The sequence below is a fragment of the Ostrinia furnacalis genome, unplaced genomic scaffold, assembly GCF_004193835.3.
Source record: "Ostrinia furnacalis isolate ACB-3 unplaced genomic scaffold, ASM419383v2 OfSCF3961, whole genome shotgun sequence".
NCBI lineage: Eukaryota > Metazoa > Arthropoda > Insecta > Lepidoptera > Crambidae > Ostrinia > Ostrinia furnacalis.
This window is the reverse complement of record NW_021134200.1, coordinates 91,909-106,832: the sequence shown is the minus strand read 5'-3', so window position 1 is coordinate 106,832 and position 14,924 is coordinate 91,909. Positions and strand designations below refer to the sequence as shown.

Sequence of the window (14,924 nt, the reverse complement as noted above, 5' to 3'; positions counted from 1 at the left end):
TATTAATCAGACTATCTATTCTTCTTTATTATAGTACAGAAACCATTGGGACTTAAATCTTGTACAAACTATGACAGTAACTTTATAATTAGGCATATGGGAATATTCCAGTCCAGTTTTTGGATTACATTAATTAGATGACTACCTAGAATGATAATTTTATGAAATTGTCATACCTTTGCATTGTGCAAGGCATGTTGATTCATTTCTTAAAACCATTGGCGAGAAAATAGCTTAGGACTGAGAGAATTCGAAAGAAAGGTAAAAAGAAGTGTCTTTTGTAAATAAGGTTTCATTTTGCAATAATTAGGTTATTCAATGAGCAGAGAGAGTTGATGGAAAAAAATTGATGGAGTAAAAAAATTACGGGTCATTTGTATCCTACGGTATTTATAAATACTGAATTCCCTGTCCCAAACTACTGATGCTGACATAAATCTTAATATTTCTGTTACAAATCATCACCACATACATACTGTTTTTGAAAGGTTTTAGTCTTTTACAATTCGTACAACAGACAGCTATGGGAATCTAATACAAAATACAACATCAGTTTATGTGTAAACGTAACAACAGTATACGGTTTTAAAAAATCCTAGCTCCAAAATAATCTAATTATAAGTCAAATGGAAGGACCTTTCGTTGTCCCTTCTGAGTTCATCGTGTGTTGCTCTAAGTGCGTCTAAACGACTGGATATTTGGGCTATGGCGGAGTCTACCCACTGCATTGACGACATGTGAGCGTTGAGGATCCGACCTATTTGCACGATCTGAAATGGAAATGCAATATGTTGGTTATTTTATTTTGATTTTACCATGTTCAAAGTACTGGATGTTTTTTTTAACTGTCTCGATATCTTTACGGGATGTTTTAACCAAGAATATAATTAAACAACTTTTACTATGGGACCAACTCAGGGTTCGAAATTCATGATAATTATCGGATAATTATCAACAGTATAAGATACATTTGTCATATTGTTTCATAAGAAATTTCATGCAAAAGTTGCTTTATGTTTTTGATTGCTGATTGTTGTCAAGTTATCCATAGAGTCGCATAAAGCTTGGAAAATAGATAAATATTTTGACTCTAGTTAACTAGTGATTAATGTGGAGTTAAATAGATAGGTTTTTTAAGCAATCTATGTTGATTTACGCCCACCACTAGACGCAAGTGCGGATATACAGGTTCGAAAACTCCGAATACAGTTCATTTTCACGAGCGCATTTTTTGTTATTATCAACCGATAATTATCCATCTGTTATTATCACGATAATTATCATTTCGAACCAAAAAAAATTCTGTTTCATTCATTTTGGTCAACCTGTCTGTATTGTATTATACAACAGATTTGTTTGTGATTTCAGAGTTGGTTCCATAGTGAAAGTTGTTTATACATAAATGTATTCAGGGGTAAAACATCCTGTTCCTGTATGACGACACTAAGCCAAAACCTGGATTGTTCCAAGTGTAGGCTAATCTTGGTTGGGCGATTTACTTAAATAACTATTATACCTAATTACTTAAATAGCTCACGTTTAGAAATCTTTAAAACTAGAACTATTGCTGAACAAAAACCAGGTGCGATTGCGGTCAAAGACCTGCCTTGTATTTTCTGACGGACATTTAAAAATGTATTTACTCACAGGATCATTGCTGTCCTGACTCCTGTTGGTCTCGTTCAAGTGTTCTATGACCTCCTTCAGGTCTTCAGACATCTGCCGAAGCTGTGAGTCTAGGTTCTCAGCCAAGGAGTACCTGTAAAAAGATTACATTTACATTTGTGTACGAATAAAAGAACAATTGCCTTTGGTGTACTTCATATTATTATAGTTTAGTCTAATGGCAGGCCTGTTCATCTCCGCGAGTTTACATCGAAAACAAAACACGCACGACGGTCCACCTACAGGATACTATTCGACAAGGACTCACATACGAGCGAACATTGACTCACGCACGCGTATTCTTCTGTATGATGGAAGAAAATAAAGAAAATGGTGTACTAAATACTGTGCAGTATTTAACTGCCTAAATAATAATAAAAACACAGAACGTACTTTTTTAAGTTGCCTCAGGACACTGAGAGGTAAATAAGTAGTTAATATTATTCATGATAATTCATGTATTTCCTCAGCCATTTTCCACAGTTTGGCACCTCACGTCACATCATTTTACTGAAGTCAGCCCTAAGCTTCGGCGCAGTGCCGATCACTGACGTTTGTCAACAAAATGGTGCTTGACTCTTGAGACAGGCTAAATTGCACCATATTGTTAATGACATTGAGCATACATTTTTTTAAATACCTTCGCGAAGTAAAACTTCTGTACGTAGTACTTATTATTATTCTGTGCTAATGGTTCGAAGGCAATAAATACATTTTTTATTTATTCATTTAACATCACAAACCACTAGTTACGATGCGTAGAAGATGTGAAATAGTGTGAGCGTTTCCAGTGTGTTAGCAAGCTATACTAATATTATACACTCAGCGGCACGGAATTTGGCCCAAGCCTAAACACCCTGTTATGAAGCCAAATAGGTGTTGTATACAAGTTTCGTGTGACATGTTAACAGAACATTTGTTTTTGTTAATTTAAGAGGCTAGATTAATAAAAAAATACGTCTGTTTAACTTTTTTGACTCTAGAAACGCATTTCGTTGTTGGAGCGTAAAGAGTACGGGTAAGTTTAAATTCGATATTAAATGTTGTAAGGGTTTGGTGTTTTGTTTCTTGTTTTTAAATTAATCTTAGGGTTATTCTCGTTTCCATAATTTGAGAATAATGCCCATTACTCCAGCTCAAGTTGCTCAAATAGTGTTCCTTAGAAGTCAAGGGCGTATGCAGCGGGAGATGGCTGAAACTTTCAATTTATGGCGTACAAACTTAAGATACGCGTTAAAAAGGCATGACCAGACCGCCTTTTACACAAGAAGACCAAGAAGTGGGGAATAAAGGTGTATGACAGCGCGTGATGACCCGATTATCGTGCTTGCAATATCAAGAAATCGGGTTCTCACTACGTTTGAGTTACGCCAGCGTTTACAAACAGCAAGCCCAGTGAATATCAGTGAGCACACAAAAAGAAGAAGGATGGAGGATCATAACCTGCATACTCGAAGACCAGCTCGAGGACCAGAACTTCTCAGATACCTTCGCGAAGTGCGACTTACGTTTTCTAGAGAACATGCAAATTGGACGCAAGACTAATGGAGTAAAGTTCTATGGATCGATGACTGCAGAGTCACCTTAAGAGCTCCAGACGGCCGTGGAAGTGTATAGAGAAGGTGTGGAGAAGAGTTACTACGCAAACAGACAGTTTTCATAAAGAGTTTACTCCATTAGTCTTGCGTCCAATTTGCATGTTCTCTAGAAAACGTAAGTCGCACTTCGCGAAGGTATCGGAGAAGTTCTGGTCCTCGAGTTGGTCTTCGAGTATGCAGGTTATGATCCTCCATCCTTCTTCTTTTTGTGTGCTCACTGACATTCACTGGGCTTGCTGTTTGTAAACGCTGGCGTAACTCAAACGTAGTGAGAACCCGATTTCTTGATAATGCAAGCACGATAATCGGGTCATCACGCGCTGACATACACCTTTATTCCCCACTTCTTGGTCTTCTTGTGTAAAAGGCGGTCTGGTCATGCCTTTTTAACGCGTATCTTAAGTTTGTACGCCATAAATTGAAAGTTTCAGCCATCTCCCGCTGCATACGCCCTTGACTTCTATGGAACACTATTTGAGCACCTTGAGCTGGAGTAATGGGCATTATTCTCAAATTATGGAAACGAGAATAACCATAAGATTAATTTAAAAACAAGAAACAAAACACCAAACCTTTACAACATTTAATATCGAATTTAAACTTACCCGTACTCTTTACGCTCCAACAACGAAATGCGTTTCTAGAGTCAAAAAAGTTAAACAGACGTATTTTTTTTATTAATCTAGCCTCTTAAATTAACAAAAACAAATGTTCTGTTAACATGTCACACGAAACTTAGGTATACAACACCTATTTGGCTTCATAACAGGGTGTTTAGGCTTGGGCCAAATTCCGTGCCGCTGAGTGTATATGCGAAAGTAACTCTGTCTGTCTGTCTTGCTTTCACGTCTAAACCACTGAACCGATTTTGATTAAATTTGGCATAAAGGACATAGGACAGTTTTTATCCCGGTTTTTGAAACAGGGATGCTCGCGATAGTTTTTTTGTGACACAAAATTCCACGCGGGCGAAGTCGCGGGCTTTAACTAGTGTTAGATAAATGCGCGATTTTAGTGGTGCCAATCTAACATATTCCTCGGAACTCAGGTTGGAATGTCTTTAGTAACCGGCTTTGTAAATCTGGACTATCTGGCGAAAGCTGGAATATCGATAGTCTGTAAGTAAGTTATCGAGTGGCATCTGACCTCAAAAGATGTCGTTCAATTGCAGTGGAGATTAAAATGACCTTATAAGCATATGAGCTGGCAGCAACAGATTTCGGAGTCATTTCTATCAGAGGGAAAATGACTGCAATCCTTCCCTGCTTGTTACCACTCAAGACGGCACCGTTTGATGATAGCGTTAAAACTATATCACTCACATGTGTTGTATCTCCGGATCGCGCGGGCGATCGGGCGCGGCGTCCAACAGTTGCTTCTCCAGCGGCGCGAGCAGTTGTTCCAACTCGCGCTGTTGGGCGAGCACGAAGTCTAATTCGTGCTCCAGGCTCTCTTGCTCGTTCTTGACCGACTGGACCGCGTCGTTGAGTTCTACTATCTGTGGAGGGACAATAAATAGTTAATTAATTTTGTTTTTGACTGATTGGACAGGGTTGTTTAGCTTATCTTCTACTTTGTTCTTTGAGGAAAAATTAATATACCTTCGCGAGTTTGGTGAAGTCCTTTTATTTACATTTGTTAAATTCTGAACAAAATAGAACTTTGTTGTAAACAATGTTGACGTGTACGAAGTCGCGGGCAACAGCTAGGGTTTATTATTAGTTACATTCTCACCGTCAGTAATGAACTACAAAGACAGGCTGGACCAACTGTTATCCAGCAATAACCTGAATCAAGATGATTCGTTGCGATTCGATTGCGTAATAAAGGGTCATAATTGTGATATGATACCGAAGGTTTTCGCGATGTCATCTCAAAGACTGCCCTAGCTACACAAGAATTGCAGCGGTGGAAATAGGCCCTTTATTTACCTTATCTCCGCTAGGCGATGAGCAGGCGATGATTAATTTCGTTGCGGGTCCAATGACAGTTTAACTTTCCGCCGGGACAAACTTATCGCACGACGCCGGGGCGTGTCCTGTCTAAAGCCTGGTCCGTGAGCACGTAGAATTTCGTCCAACGACCCCAAGCTACCCATCCTTATCGCTCGCGCGTAATTATGTTGCTATCGCGCTCGCACACTCACTGAGGGCGCCCGTCGCACAGTCGCGACAGCAATATAATTACGCGCGAGCGATAAGAATGGGTAGCTTGGGGTCATTGGACGAAATTCTACGTGCTCACGGACCAGGCTTTAGTATTTTATAAATAGTCCGTGACCCTCGGCATGGAGCCACGATTTTGAATCAGCGTTCGTGGTCTTCGTCACCGTGGTAATTGTTATGTTTCTTTCTTTCTTACCTTCTCTCCGTTAGCGATGAGCAGCCGGTCCCAGGCGTTGACCTGCGTGGCCTGGTTTATGAAGGTGGCCTCCTGGTCTTCCAGCTCGATGGTCCACTTGTAGATGTTCTCTTCTAACGCGAAGGTTATATGTCACAAAGCCGGGGTGCGTCGCTAGTGTTATTTTTGAGAAAGTGACCATAATTTTTGGCAATGACGTTCTGCGTTTAAAAACTTACCTTCTTCGTTTTGTACTGGAGGGAAGTCGAACATTAACTTCGAACTCCTATGTTCTGAATAATTTCGTTGCGAGTCCAATGACAGTTTTTATTCCTCCGGGACAAACGTGGCCTTCACTGATTGGGTTACTAGCGGTTAAACTGTAGATCCTGGCTACACAGCAGTTGCAGCGGTGGGACGAGTCCAGTTAGCGTGTGTGCTTTGACTCTTAGTGTTACCAGGCCTGTTCGTCTCATACATTTTTAAAATACCTTTGCAATGCGAAGAAACTCTCCTGTACGAAGTATATTATTATTGTGGTGTTACCTTCTCTCCGTTAGCGATGAGCAGCCGGTCCCAGGCGTTGACCTGCGTGGCCTGGTTTATGAATGTAGCTTCCTGGTCTTCCAGCTCGATGGTCCACTTGTTGATGTTCTCTTCTAACTGCGCGAAGGTTATGTTTGAAATCATAGCGGGCGGCGGGCCGGTTGCTGTTGTTCTGAAAATTAAATTGTTAATTAATTTCTTAGCTTCTAATACACTGCCTATACTATGGTTTGCAAACTGCCTTCATGTTATCATTAACTTTGGAATATAAACTAAAAATAGTGATGAAATAACATTTTAAGTAGGTACCTTGCTTTAATAATTAAGAGAGGAATTTAAAAAAATATTGCATAGTTCTCTTAGAAAGAACAAAGCTATAATCAGTCTTCCCGATTCGTCTAGCCAGGGTGGGAAGTGTAGGTCAAACTCTCCATTTATACCTACTAATATTATAAATGTGAAAGTAACTCTGTCTGTGTCGCTTTCACGCCTAAATCACCGAACCGATTTTGATGAAATTTGGCATAGAGATAGCTTTAGTCTGGAAAGGACATTTTGAAACAGATAAAGTTTTTCTGTGAAAAACAAAATTTCACGCGGGTGAAGCCGCGGGCGGAATGCTAGTCTCTAATAAATATGAAGAGGTCTCCAAGTACGGCTTATCAGGCAAGTACAGTCTTATCTCTATAAAGAGTTATCTTCCGGTCAATCCAATTAAACTTTAAATGCGATAACTTACGTGGCAGTGGCTCCAAGTGCCGGCAGCGTAGTTGATGCTGAAGTTGTGGTGCCCAATGCTGTGATGCCAGACGGAGCTGTGGTTGAAGCTGAAATGGTTAAAAACATGACTCATCATCATCATCATTTCAGCCATAGGACGTCCACTGCTGAACATAGGCCTCCCCCAATGCTTTCCATGTTGATCGATTGGTAGCGGCCTGCGTCCAGCGCTTCCCTGCTACTTTTACGATGTCGTCGGTCCACCTTGTTGGTGGACGTCTCACGCTGCGTTTTCCGGTACGCGGCCTCCATGATTAAATAATTTAAAACATGATTGAATAATTTAAAGATAACTGTCACTGATGGGATTTGGACCCACACGACCTTGTTGGGCGTCTAAGCAAATTTAAAGTAAATTGATATGTATAAAAAAAGATATTTACAGAACAATCAAATTGGAGGACATATTTTACCTCTAAGGTAACTAAAATTAACAATTAATTTAGTTTTCATTAACAAGAATGTAGCTTTCAAATGTTTAGTGTCCCTACTACTAAAATTTCATAGATTATTATGAGAAAATACAAATATTGTAAATAATATTGGCAAATAATTTTGACAGTAAAATGGCATGACATTTCATAAAAAACAAACGAAATGTAAAACAAAAATAGCTTTTAGAAAATAGATTCTATAACACAAAGGCGATTAAAAATACCAAAACAATGGAAATAATTAGAATAAAAAAACTAACATTCACACAAATTGTCACTCGAGAAGGTTGTAGAAATGTTTAATGTTGGATAGTCATAATTGGCCTAAAAAATCTAATAAAAATATTGTTATCACAGATTGATATTGTGATGTGTACTATCCTTAAATAAATAAATAAATTAATAAAATAAATAAAAAAGTTACTGTTTGTTCTCTATATGTGCTTTACAATTCAATAAATAAATAAAGATGACTGACCTGTGCTAGAAGTGGCGGTGGCAGCCGTAGTTTTAGTTCCGAAACTAAGCCCAGCCGTCGATGTGGTAGTTCCGAAACTAAGCCCCGTGCTTGGTTGCGTAGACGCAGCCGACGTTGCGAAGCTTAATCCCGCCGTAGTCGCAGCCGATGACGCAGGCTTCAAACTAAGCCCAGTAGTGGCTGTGAAACTAAGCCCAGTCGAGGCAGCCGGCTGGCTGAAACTAAGCCCAGTCGGCGCCGTACTAAGCCCGGTAGTTGACGGCGCGAAAGATGGAGTCGGTTGAGTAGTCGCAAAACTAAGCCCAGTTTGAGTGGCTGGGGTCGTGCTTGGTTTGAAACTAAGCCCGGTTTGTTGAGAACCAAAACTGGGCTGAGTTGACGCGGCCGTGGTGGTAGCGCCGAAATTTAAACCAGAGGAAGGGGCTTGGAATGTGCCGAACGCTGGCGCGGCCGAACCACCGAAAGATGGCGCTGAAGTTGTTTGGGCGAAACTAGGGGCTGACGTTTGAGCCGGTTGGGACGTCCCGAAGGCTGGGGCTTGGGTGGACGCGCCGAAAGATGGTGCCGGTTGGGCCGTAGAGGTGCCGAAAGCGGGCGTTTGGGCCGTAGAAGTGCCGAAAGCAGGCGTTTGAGCCGTAGACGTGCCGAACGCGGGAGCTTGGGCCGTAGATGTGCCGAAAGCCGGAGCTTGGGCTGTTGATGTGCCGAAAGCTGGCGTTTGGGCTGTTGATGAGCCGAAAGCGGGAGCTTGGGCTGTAGAAGTGCCGAAAGCCGGGGCCGGTTGTGTCGTGGCACTGCCAAAGGCCGGGGTTTGAGCCGTAGAAGTGCCGAAAGTGGAAGCACCAAAGCTGAGGCCTTGGGTTTTGGCTGGGGTCGTTTGGGCGGTATTCGCCGCTGTTTGCTGACCGCCTAGCGCGAAGCTAAGAGTTGCTGTGGTAGATCCGAAGGCAGGTGCTGGAACAAAACGTACGAAATTAGAATCGAATTTTTGGATTATTCGTTAAAAAAATATTGGTTGTTTACCTATATTATGACAAGGTATAGGCAATGTTAAAACTATGGTGGCAATGACAGACTCTGTACAAGTTATTTAACTTTTTTTTACCATGTCATCACCGTTGCTTTGGGTACTTTTTTTCTATTAAAATTTAATGGCATGACTTGTTCGTTTCGGATAAATAGTCTAAAGATTGGACTATGTATCCGAAACGAACTGTAGACTCTAAACATGTAAAAGAGAAAAGAAAATTGAAATTGTGTTTGCCTTCTATTAGTAGTACACTTATTTGCATGCCGTGGCAGCCTTTAAGTAAGGCAATACCACATAATGTTTGATGTATTAAGGTTAATTAGATAAGGTGTATGCTTTGTTGGCTGTCCTTAAAATAAATAAATAAATATGAAACAAAAAACCATAAAAACTATCGCAATAGGTATTTTTGATTGGTTTTACAGACTTCTAATTTATGTTATTTATTACTGAATCGTGTTTAAAATACCCATATGTTAGCCTAAAATGAAACATACATTATTAATTCAATAACAATTCTAAACATTACCTGCGCTAGCGGCTGCCGCGGGTGCTCCGAAGGCAGGCGTGGAGGCTCCGAAACTGAACGCGGGCTTCGCCCCGAAGGCTGATGTTGTGGACGTCAAAAAGCTGGACTGCGTGGTTTGTGGAGCATTTGATGTGGTGGCCTGTGGAGATTTAAACGTTAAAATTGAAAGAAATAAATAAATAAACATTTCTTACAAAAGTTACAAAAACTTACACTTATGTACACGATGGCAACACTAAAAGGTCAGAAGAAAAATACAGTAGTTATAGACAGCGCTTGAGTTTAATTTAATTACTTTATTTACCTAACAATTAGTATTAATAGTACACCGATCATTAAAATACAAAACAGATACTACCAAGAATCAATACATTGAAATGTTTGTACTGGAAAAATAAAAATCTATTATGATTAATACTGGTTCGTTAGTTTCAGCCAAATGACGTCCACTGCTGGACAAAGGCCTCCTCCAAGGCTTTCCACAATGCACGGTCCTGCGCTGCCCGCATCCAGGCTCTTCCCGCGACCTTTACGAGATCGTCGGTCCACCTAGTAGGAGGCCTGCCCACGCTACGTCTTCCAGCCCGTGGTCGCCACTCGATTAATACTGGTAAAATTATCTAAATGTAGTCCAATATGGTGAAATTTTATCCCAAGGAACGCCTAAGAGCACGATATTCCGCTTTTTTCACCAGTTAATGTCAGCTCAGCTATTTTCTAGCTAGCTAGAGAACTATAAAAATATTTTCCTTAAAATACTAAGTAGGCCCGATCGTAGTGGAAAATACTTCTTTTACAGATTGTCCAGTTAGATTTTAACTAATTTTATTCAATCATGAAATAATTTTGCAAGTGTTCCCTATTTAACTAGGTAAAATATTTTTTCTAAAAACATTTTTATATTTAACTAGCTGACCCGGCGAACTTCGTACCGCCTTAGCGTAGAGATTTTCTTTATATTTTTTTCCGTAAAAACCTTTACAGAGTATTAGAAAACTACAAAAAAAAATCAGCCAAATCGGTCAAGCCGTTTTCATGTTATGTCGTGACAACGGAAAACAGGTTATACAGGGTGTTAGGTAAATGGGTATATGAGCCGACACTAGCCCATGTTAGCATGGTCATATAAATGGTATGGTGAAGTCAGAAATTTGATATCATAATTTTTTTTTTAATTTTCATACAAAATAAATTTTATAAAATCCGACTTGTATGAAAATTAAAATAATTAAAATGAAGATATCCATTTTCTGACTTCACCATACCATTTATATGACCATGTTAACATGGGCTAGTGTCGGCTCATATACCCATTTACCTAGCACCCTGTATATAGATTAATTCATTTTAATTGAATTTTATGCCATATCTTGGCTTTATGATCGCCTTTCAAATGAAATAAATAAAATTAATACTCACAGTGGTAGCCTGAGGCGCTGAGAAACCGGAGGTGGGTGTGGCGAAGGCAAACCCGGTTGACGCTGTCGTCTTGGCGAAGGAGAAACCGCTGGATGCGCCTGCGCCGAACGCTGGGGCCGCTAGGATATTAAATAGAAATATTAGTAAGTGAGTTTTGGGTAGCTTTCGGGAAGTTTTGCGATATTCTCCCGTCTGGGTACTACAAGGTTCGAGACTATATTGATGAAAAGGATGCGTGGTCCAGTTCAGTCTGCACATATTTGATGTACTCGAATTTGGTTATTCTTACCGTTAGATAATTCCTGGCAATTAGTGGTGACTGAGTTTGTTCCGGCGTTTCTTCTCAGCACTTGCCATATGTTTGTCTCGAAGCGCTGGTAGGGCCCAAAAGATAAGGAGACATGTAAAGTGCCCCATAAGGGCTACCTTTTCTTTTTTGATTATTTTCTATAATAATATTTTGACGTTCATAAGTGCCACTTGTGGTCTAAACTGAATAAATACTTTTGATTTTGATCTGAAATACCGCAGTGTCTCAAGACAAAAGTCTTTGACCAGTGTGTGTTGTCAGTGATGGTATACGGATCTGAGACGTGGTCGCTTACTATGGGCCTCATAAGAAGGGTCAAAGTCACCCAAAGGGCAATGGAGCGTGCTATGCTCGGAGTTTTTCTGCGTGATCGAATCAGAAATGAGGAGATCCGTAGGAGAACCAAAGTGACTTCCTTGATGGATTTTGAAAAAAAAAAAAACTTCACCGTCTTTTTAGTTTAGGTCTATATTTTAATTCCATTCAGAGAAATATAATGTTTTCAACATCAGGAAACTTCTCCATTCTCCTCCTCTCCAGAGAACCTCCTTATGTTGAAGTTGGTTAAAATGAGCTTTTATTACACACACACATATTTTTATAAGCAACATCTCCACGCTTAGTACAATATACATTAATGACACGAATTTATAGAATAACCCAACATCCTCCCCCTGGGCCAGAAGAGTCTACAGCCGGCAAATCTGTATAATATACAGATATTATCTGCCACTGTCGATAATAATAATTAGATTTTTATGACAAACCTTGTGTTGCTGGTGTTCCGAAACTAGGAGCAGGTGTTGACTGGGCAGCTCCAAATGACAGGTTTTGAGCGGTCGTCTGGAAAAAGATATTAAGAATTAATTGCTAGTTTGACACAAACAGTAATTAGGTAGATGACACAAGCAGTCTTTCTATTTTTTTTTTATCCACAACGAGGAAGTTCTTATTTATTCTCATTTTAGTAGATGGAACGCGAAAGTTTAAAATTAAATTGTGAAAGCTCAGCAACAGTCAATTAAGTTGTCACATTATTATTAATCAGAATTATGTATCAGTTATGTTAATAAGTCTATGCCACATACCTGTGCAGCAGGCTGCCCGAAGCCAGGACTGCCAACAGTCTGGTTGGGTGGTGATGCGAACCCGCTGAAGCTGAGCGGCTTGCTCGCACCAAACGCTGAAGTGGTGGTGGCTGGTGAGGCCGAAACTGGAGATAGAAGTACGTTTTAGTTTGTTTATACTGAAATATTAGGGCTTATTTAACGTACTAATATTATAAATGCGAAAGTTTGGATACCTGGATGTTTGTTACTATTTCACGCAAAAACTACTGAACAATTTTGATGAAACTTTACAGTATTATTGTTTATAAGTCAGAATAACATAATATAGGCTATAATTTATGACGAACTGTGACAAACTAAATTTCACGCGGGTGAAGCCGCGGGCAACAGCCATTTACACATAAATATGGAAATTACAAGTGACCAAAAAAAAATCTCTTTGATTTGTACTCATTTGGTGGGAGGATTCACTTGATGGCGGGCATCACATTTATTTTGGGATGGGTAGTTACTAAAACATCGCAAACTGCGAATTTTAATCAATAAAATACTAATTCATAGGTAAACTAGGTACCATACCTAAAACAAAAAGGAAAGTCGGATAGTTACATATACATTTTTATAAGCTCATGCTGTGAATATGAGTCATTCAGAAATATCAAAGCCAAAACAGTAATAAATTACAAACTATACTTTGTTATAGTAACAACAAGCCAATATTCATTATTATCTTTTCATAAACAATAGAAGCAACCTTTCGAATTCATCATGGCCTCGATGTTTTAATTTAACATTTAAGTAACAAAAAGTAAGGTTCTCATAAAAAAGTAAGAAAGTCTATTTCTAAAAATCTGTTTATGTCTATAACTATAGGTATTTTAGAGATAAACAATAGTTTTTTTATTCCAATTTCTACCCTTTTGAGGTTACTTAAATATTAAACAATAGAAAAAGTTTTACCTCTTTTTTTAGAACTAAATCTATTCATTTTCACTAATCACTAAGATAATAAATTAATAATTACAATGATAATATTAGATAAATTAAATAATTTTAAATAAATTCAATAATTAAACTGCATTTGGTGGAAGAAAATTAATAACTGACTGATTAAGTTGAATTTAGCAGGTATCCAGTGTATTTTGTGTTTTAAAAATACCCACATAATATTTTTATTATTATTCTACAGCCATGGCACAGAGCTTGGCTTAAAAAGAAAAAAATAACCTAATTAAAATGGGATGGAATTTAAAACATTTTTGTTTTATTAATTTAATATCAGAGAATTATGTAACAGGTTATGATTTTATTTATATGTGAAGATTCTTGTTGATAAATATTACAAGTATGATGATTTTTAGATAGTTCTGTATCCGGGAAAACGTTTAAAGAACTTACACAATGAAGACGCAGTTGTGGCGGATGTTTTAGCTCCAAATGAGAATGCGGGAGCACCGGTCGTGGAACTCGAAAAGTTGAATGGTTTGTTTTCTGTTGTTAATGAAAGATGAAATGAATTTCAAACAAAAACAAATAAAAAATAGACTAGCGTTATTGTGTTACAAGATAAGAATGCATTTTCTAGAGGTTTAGTTAGATTGGGTAGTTCACACGGCTAAATTGGCATCTAGCATACTTTTAGAGCTAACAAAATGCAAGGATTTTATGCATTTTCTACCTTTAGAAACCTGTGATTGTTCTCTAAATCAATGTAGTATCAGCCAAAAATCGAGATTTACAACTAAATTGAATTTTTTACGTCTATTACAAAATGCAAAGTATTGTAAGTACCTTTATGTTAAATCTGAAATCTTAAAGAAGCTTGCAATCTCCGGTCAGTGGTTTCAACTATCCAATAAAAGTAGGAAGGTTTCTAGCAAAACTGTTTATAGGAAGTAACTCAAATAAAACATTCACAGTAGTAACTGCATACCAACCTGTACTTGAAGAACCGAACAGCGGTTTAGATGCATCTCCACTGCCAAATGCTAGGCCTGAATGAAATAAAACAGTAAACATAAGAACCAAGTAAAGATAAATCACAAATAAACCTCCAAGGTTATGCTAAAACTCGTATTATTACGACTTATAAAGAGAAAATGCTGATTCTGTTCAATAACATACATTTTGTATGCAGAAATTGAGGTTATGTCATGGTATTAATTTTCTGCGATGCGCTTAGATATGGACGTAACCAAAATGAAAACTTATAAAAGTATTTTTTATCACAAACTAATAATAATAATTTATGTAGAATCTTGGTAGAATAATAGTGTAAAATGACAAACATACCTGTTGATGGTGTTGTGGTACCAAATGTACTTCCAGCGGTTGTTGTGGCGCTTCCAAAGCTAAAACTCATGATGAACGTTTACACTATCTTCACAGTACACAAGAAATGTGTTTAATTAACTTAAATACACTAAAAATGCAATAATACTCGTGGTACAGTCAAAAACGTTTGGCAACAAACAAACGTCAAAAAAATGCCGCCATTGATCGATCGATTTGTCAAATGTCACTTTTTTATGTTTTTAAACGTGCAACGTAATAAATACTATACAGCCTGTTGTTATTTTAGAAGTGAAATGGGAGGGGATGAAAAAAGGTAAGGATGATGTCTATAAAATAAGAAAACGAATATCTTTACCATTTCTTTACAATAATGGTTCTGACTGGCTTATTTGGTAAAATAAAGTTATTTGGAGATCCTGGGAATTTGGTT

At 38.4% G+C, this 14,924-nt stretch overlaps 1 protein-coding gene across 3 annotated transcripts; it reads right to left on the bottom strand.

Annotated features, from left to right (window-relative positions):
* Positions 1–38: 38 nt before the first annotated feature.
* Nup62 (nucleoporin 62) lies at positions 39–14,693 on the bottom strand. 3 transcript variants are annotated; one of them, XM_028312458.1, is made up of 13 exons: positions 14,492–14,693; positions 14,137–14,193; positions 13,598–13,690; positions 12,218–12,342; positions 11,897–11,972; positions 10,820–10,938; positions 9,401–9,539; positions 7,842–8,795; positions 6,889–6,976; positions 6,150–6,321; positions 4,586–4,761; positions 1,648–1,759; positions 39–770 (listed from the first exon to the last, which is right to left on the bottom strand). In XM_028312458.1, the coding sequence occupies exons 1-13, from the start codon at positions 14,559–14,561 to the stop codon at positions 612–614; spliced, it is 2,340 nt and encodes a 779-aa protein (XP_028168259.1). In that variant the 5' UTR covers positions 14,562–14,693; the 3' UTR covers positions 39–611. The 3 variants fall into 3 exon arrangements, with proteins under 3 accessions (XP_028168259.1, XP_028168260.1, XP_028168261.1); XM_028312459.1 differs by lacking the exon at positions 13,598–13,690; XM_028312460.1 differs by lacking the exons at positions 13,598–13,690; positions 14,137–14,193; positions 14,492–14,693 and adding an exon at positions 13,160–13,286.
* Positions 14,694–14,924: the final 231 nt, after the last annotated feature.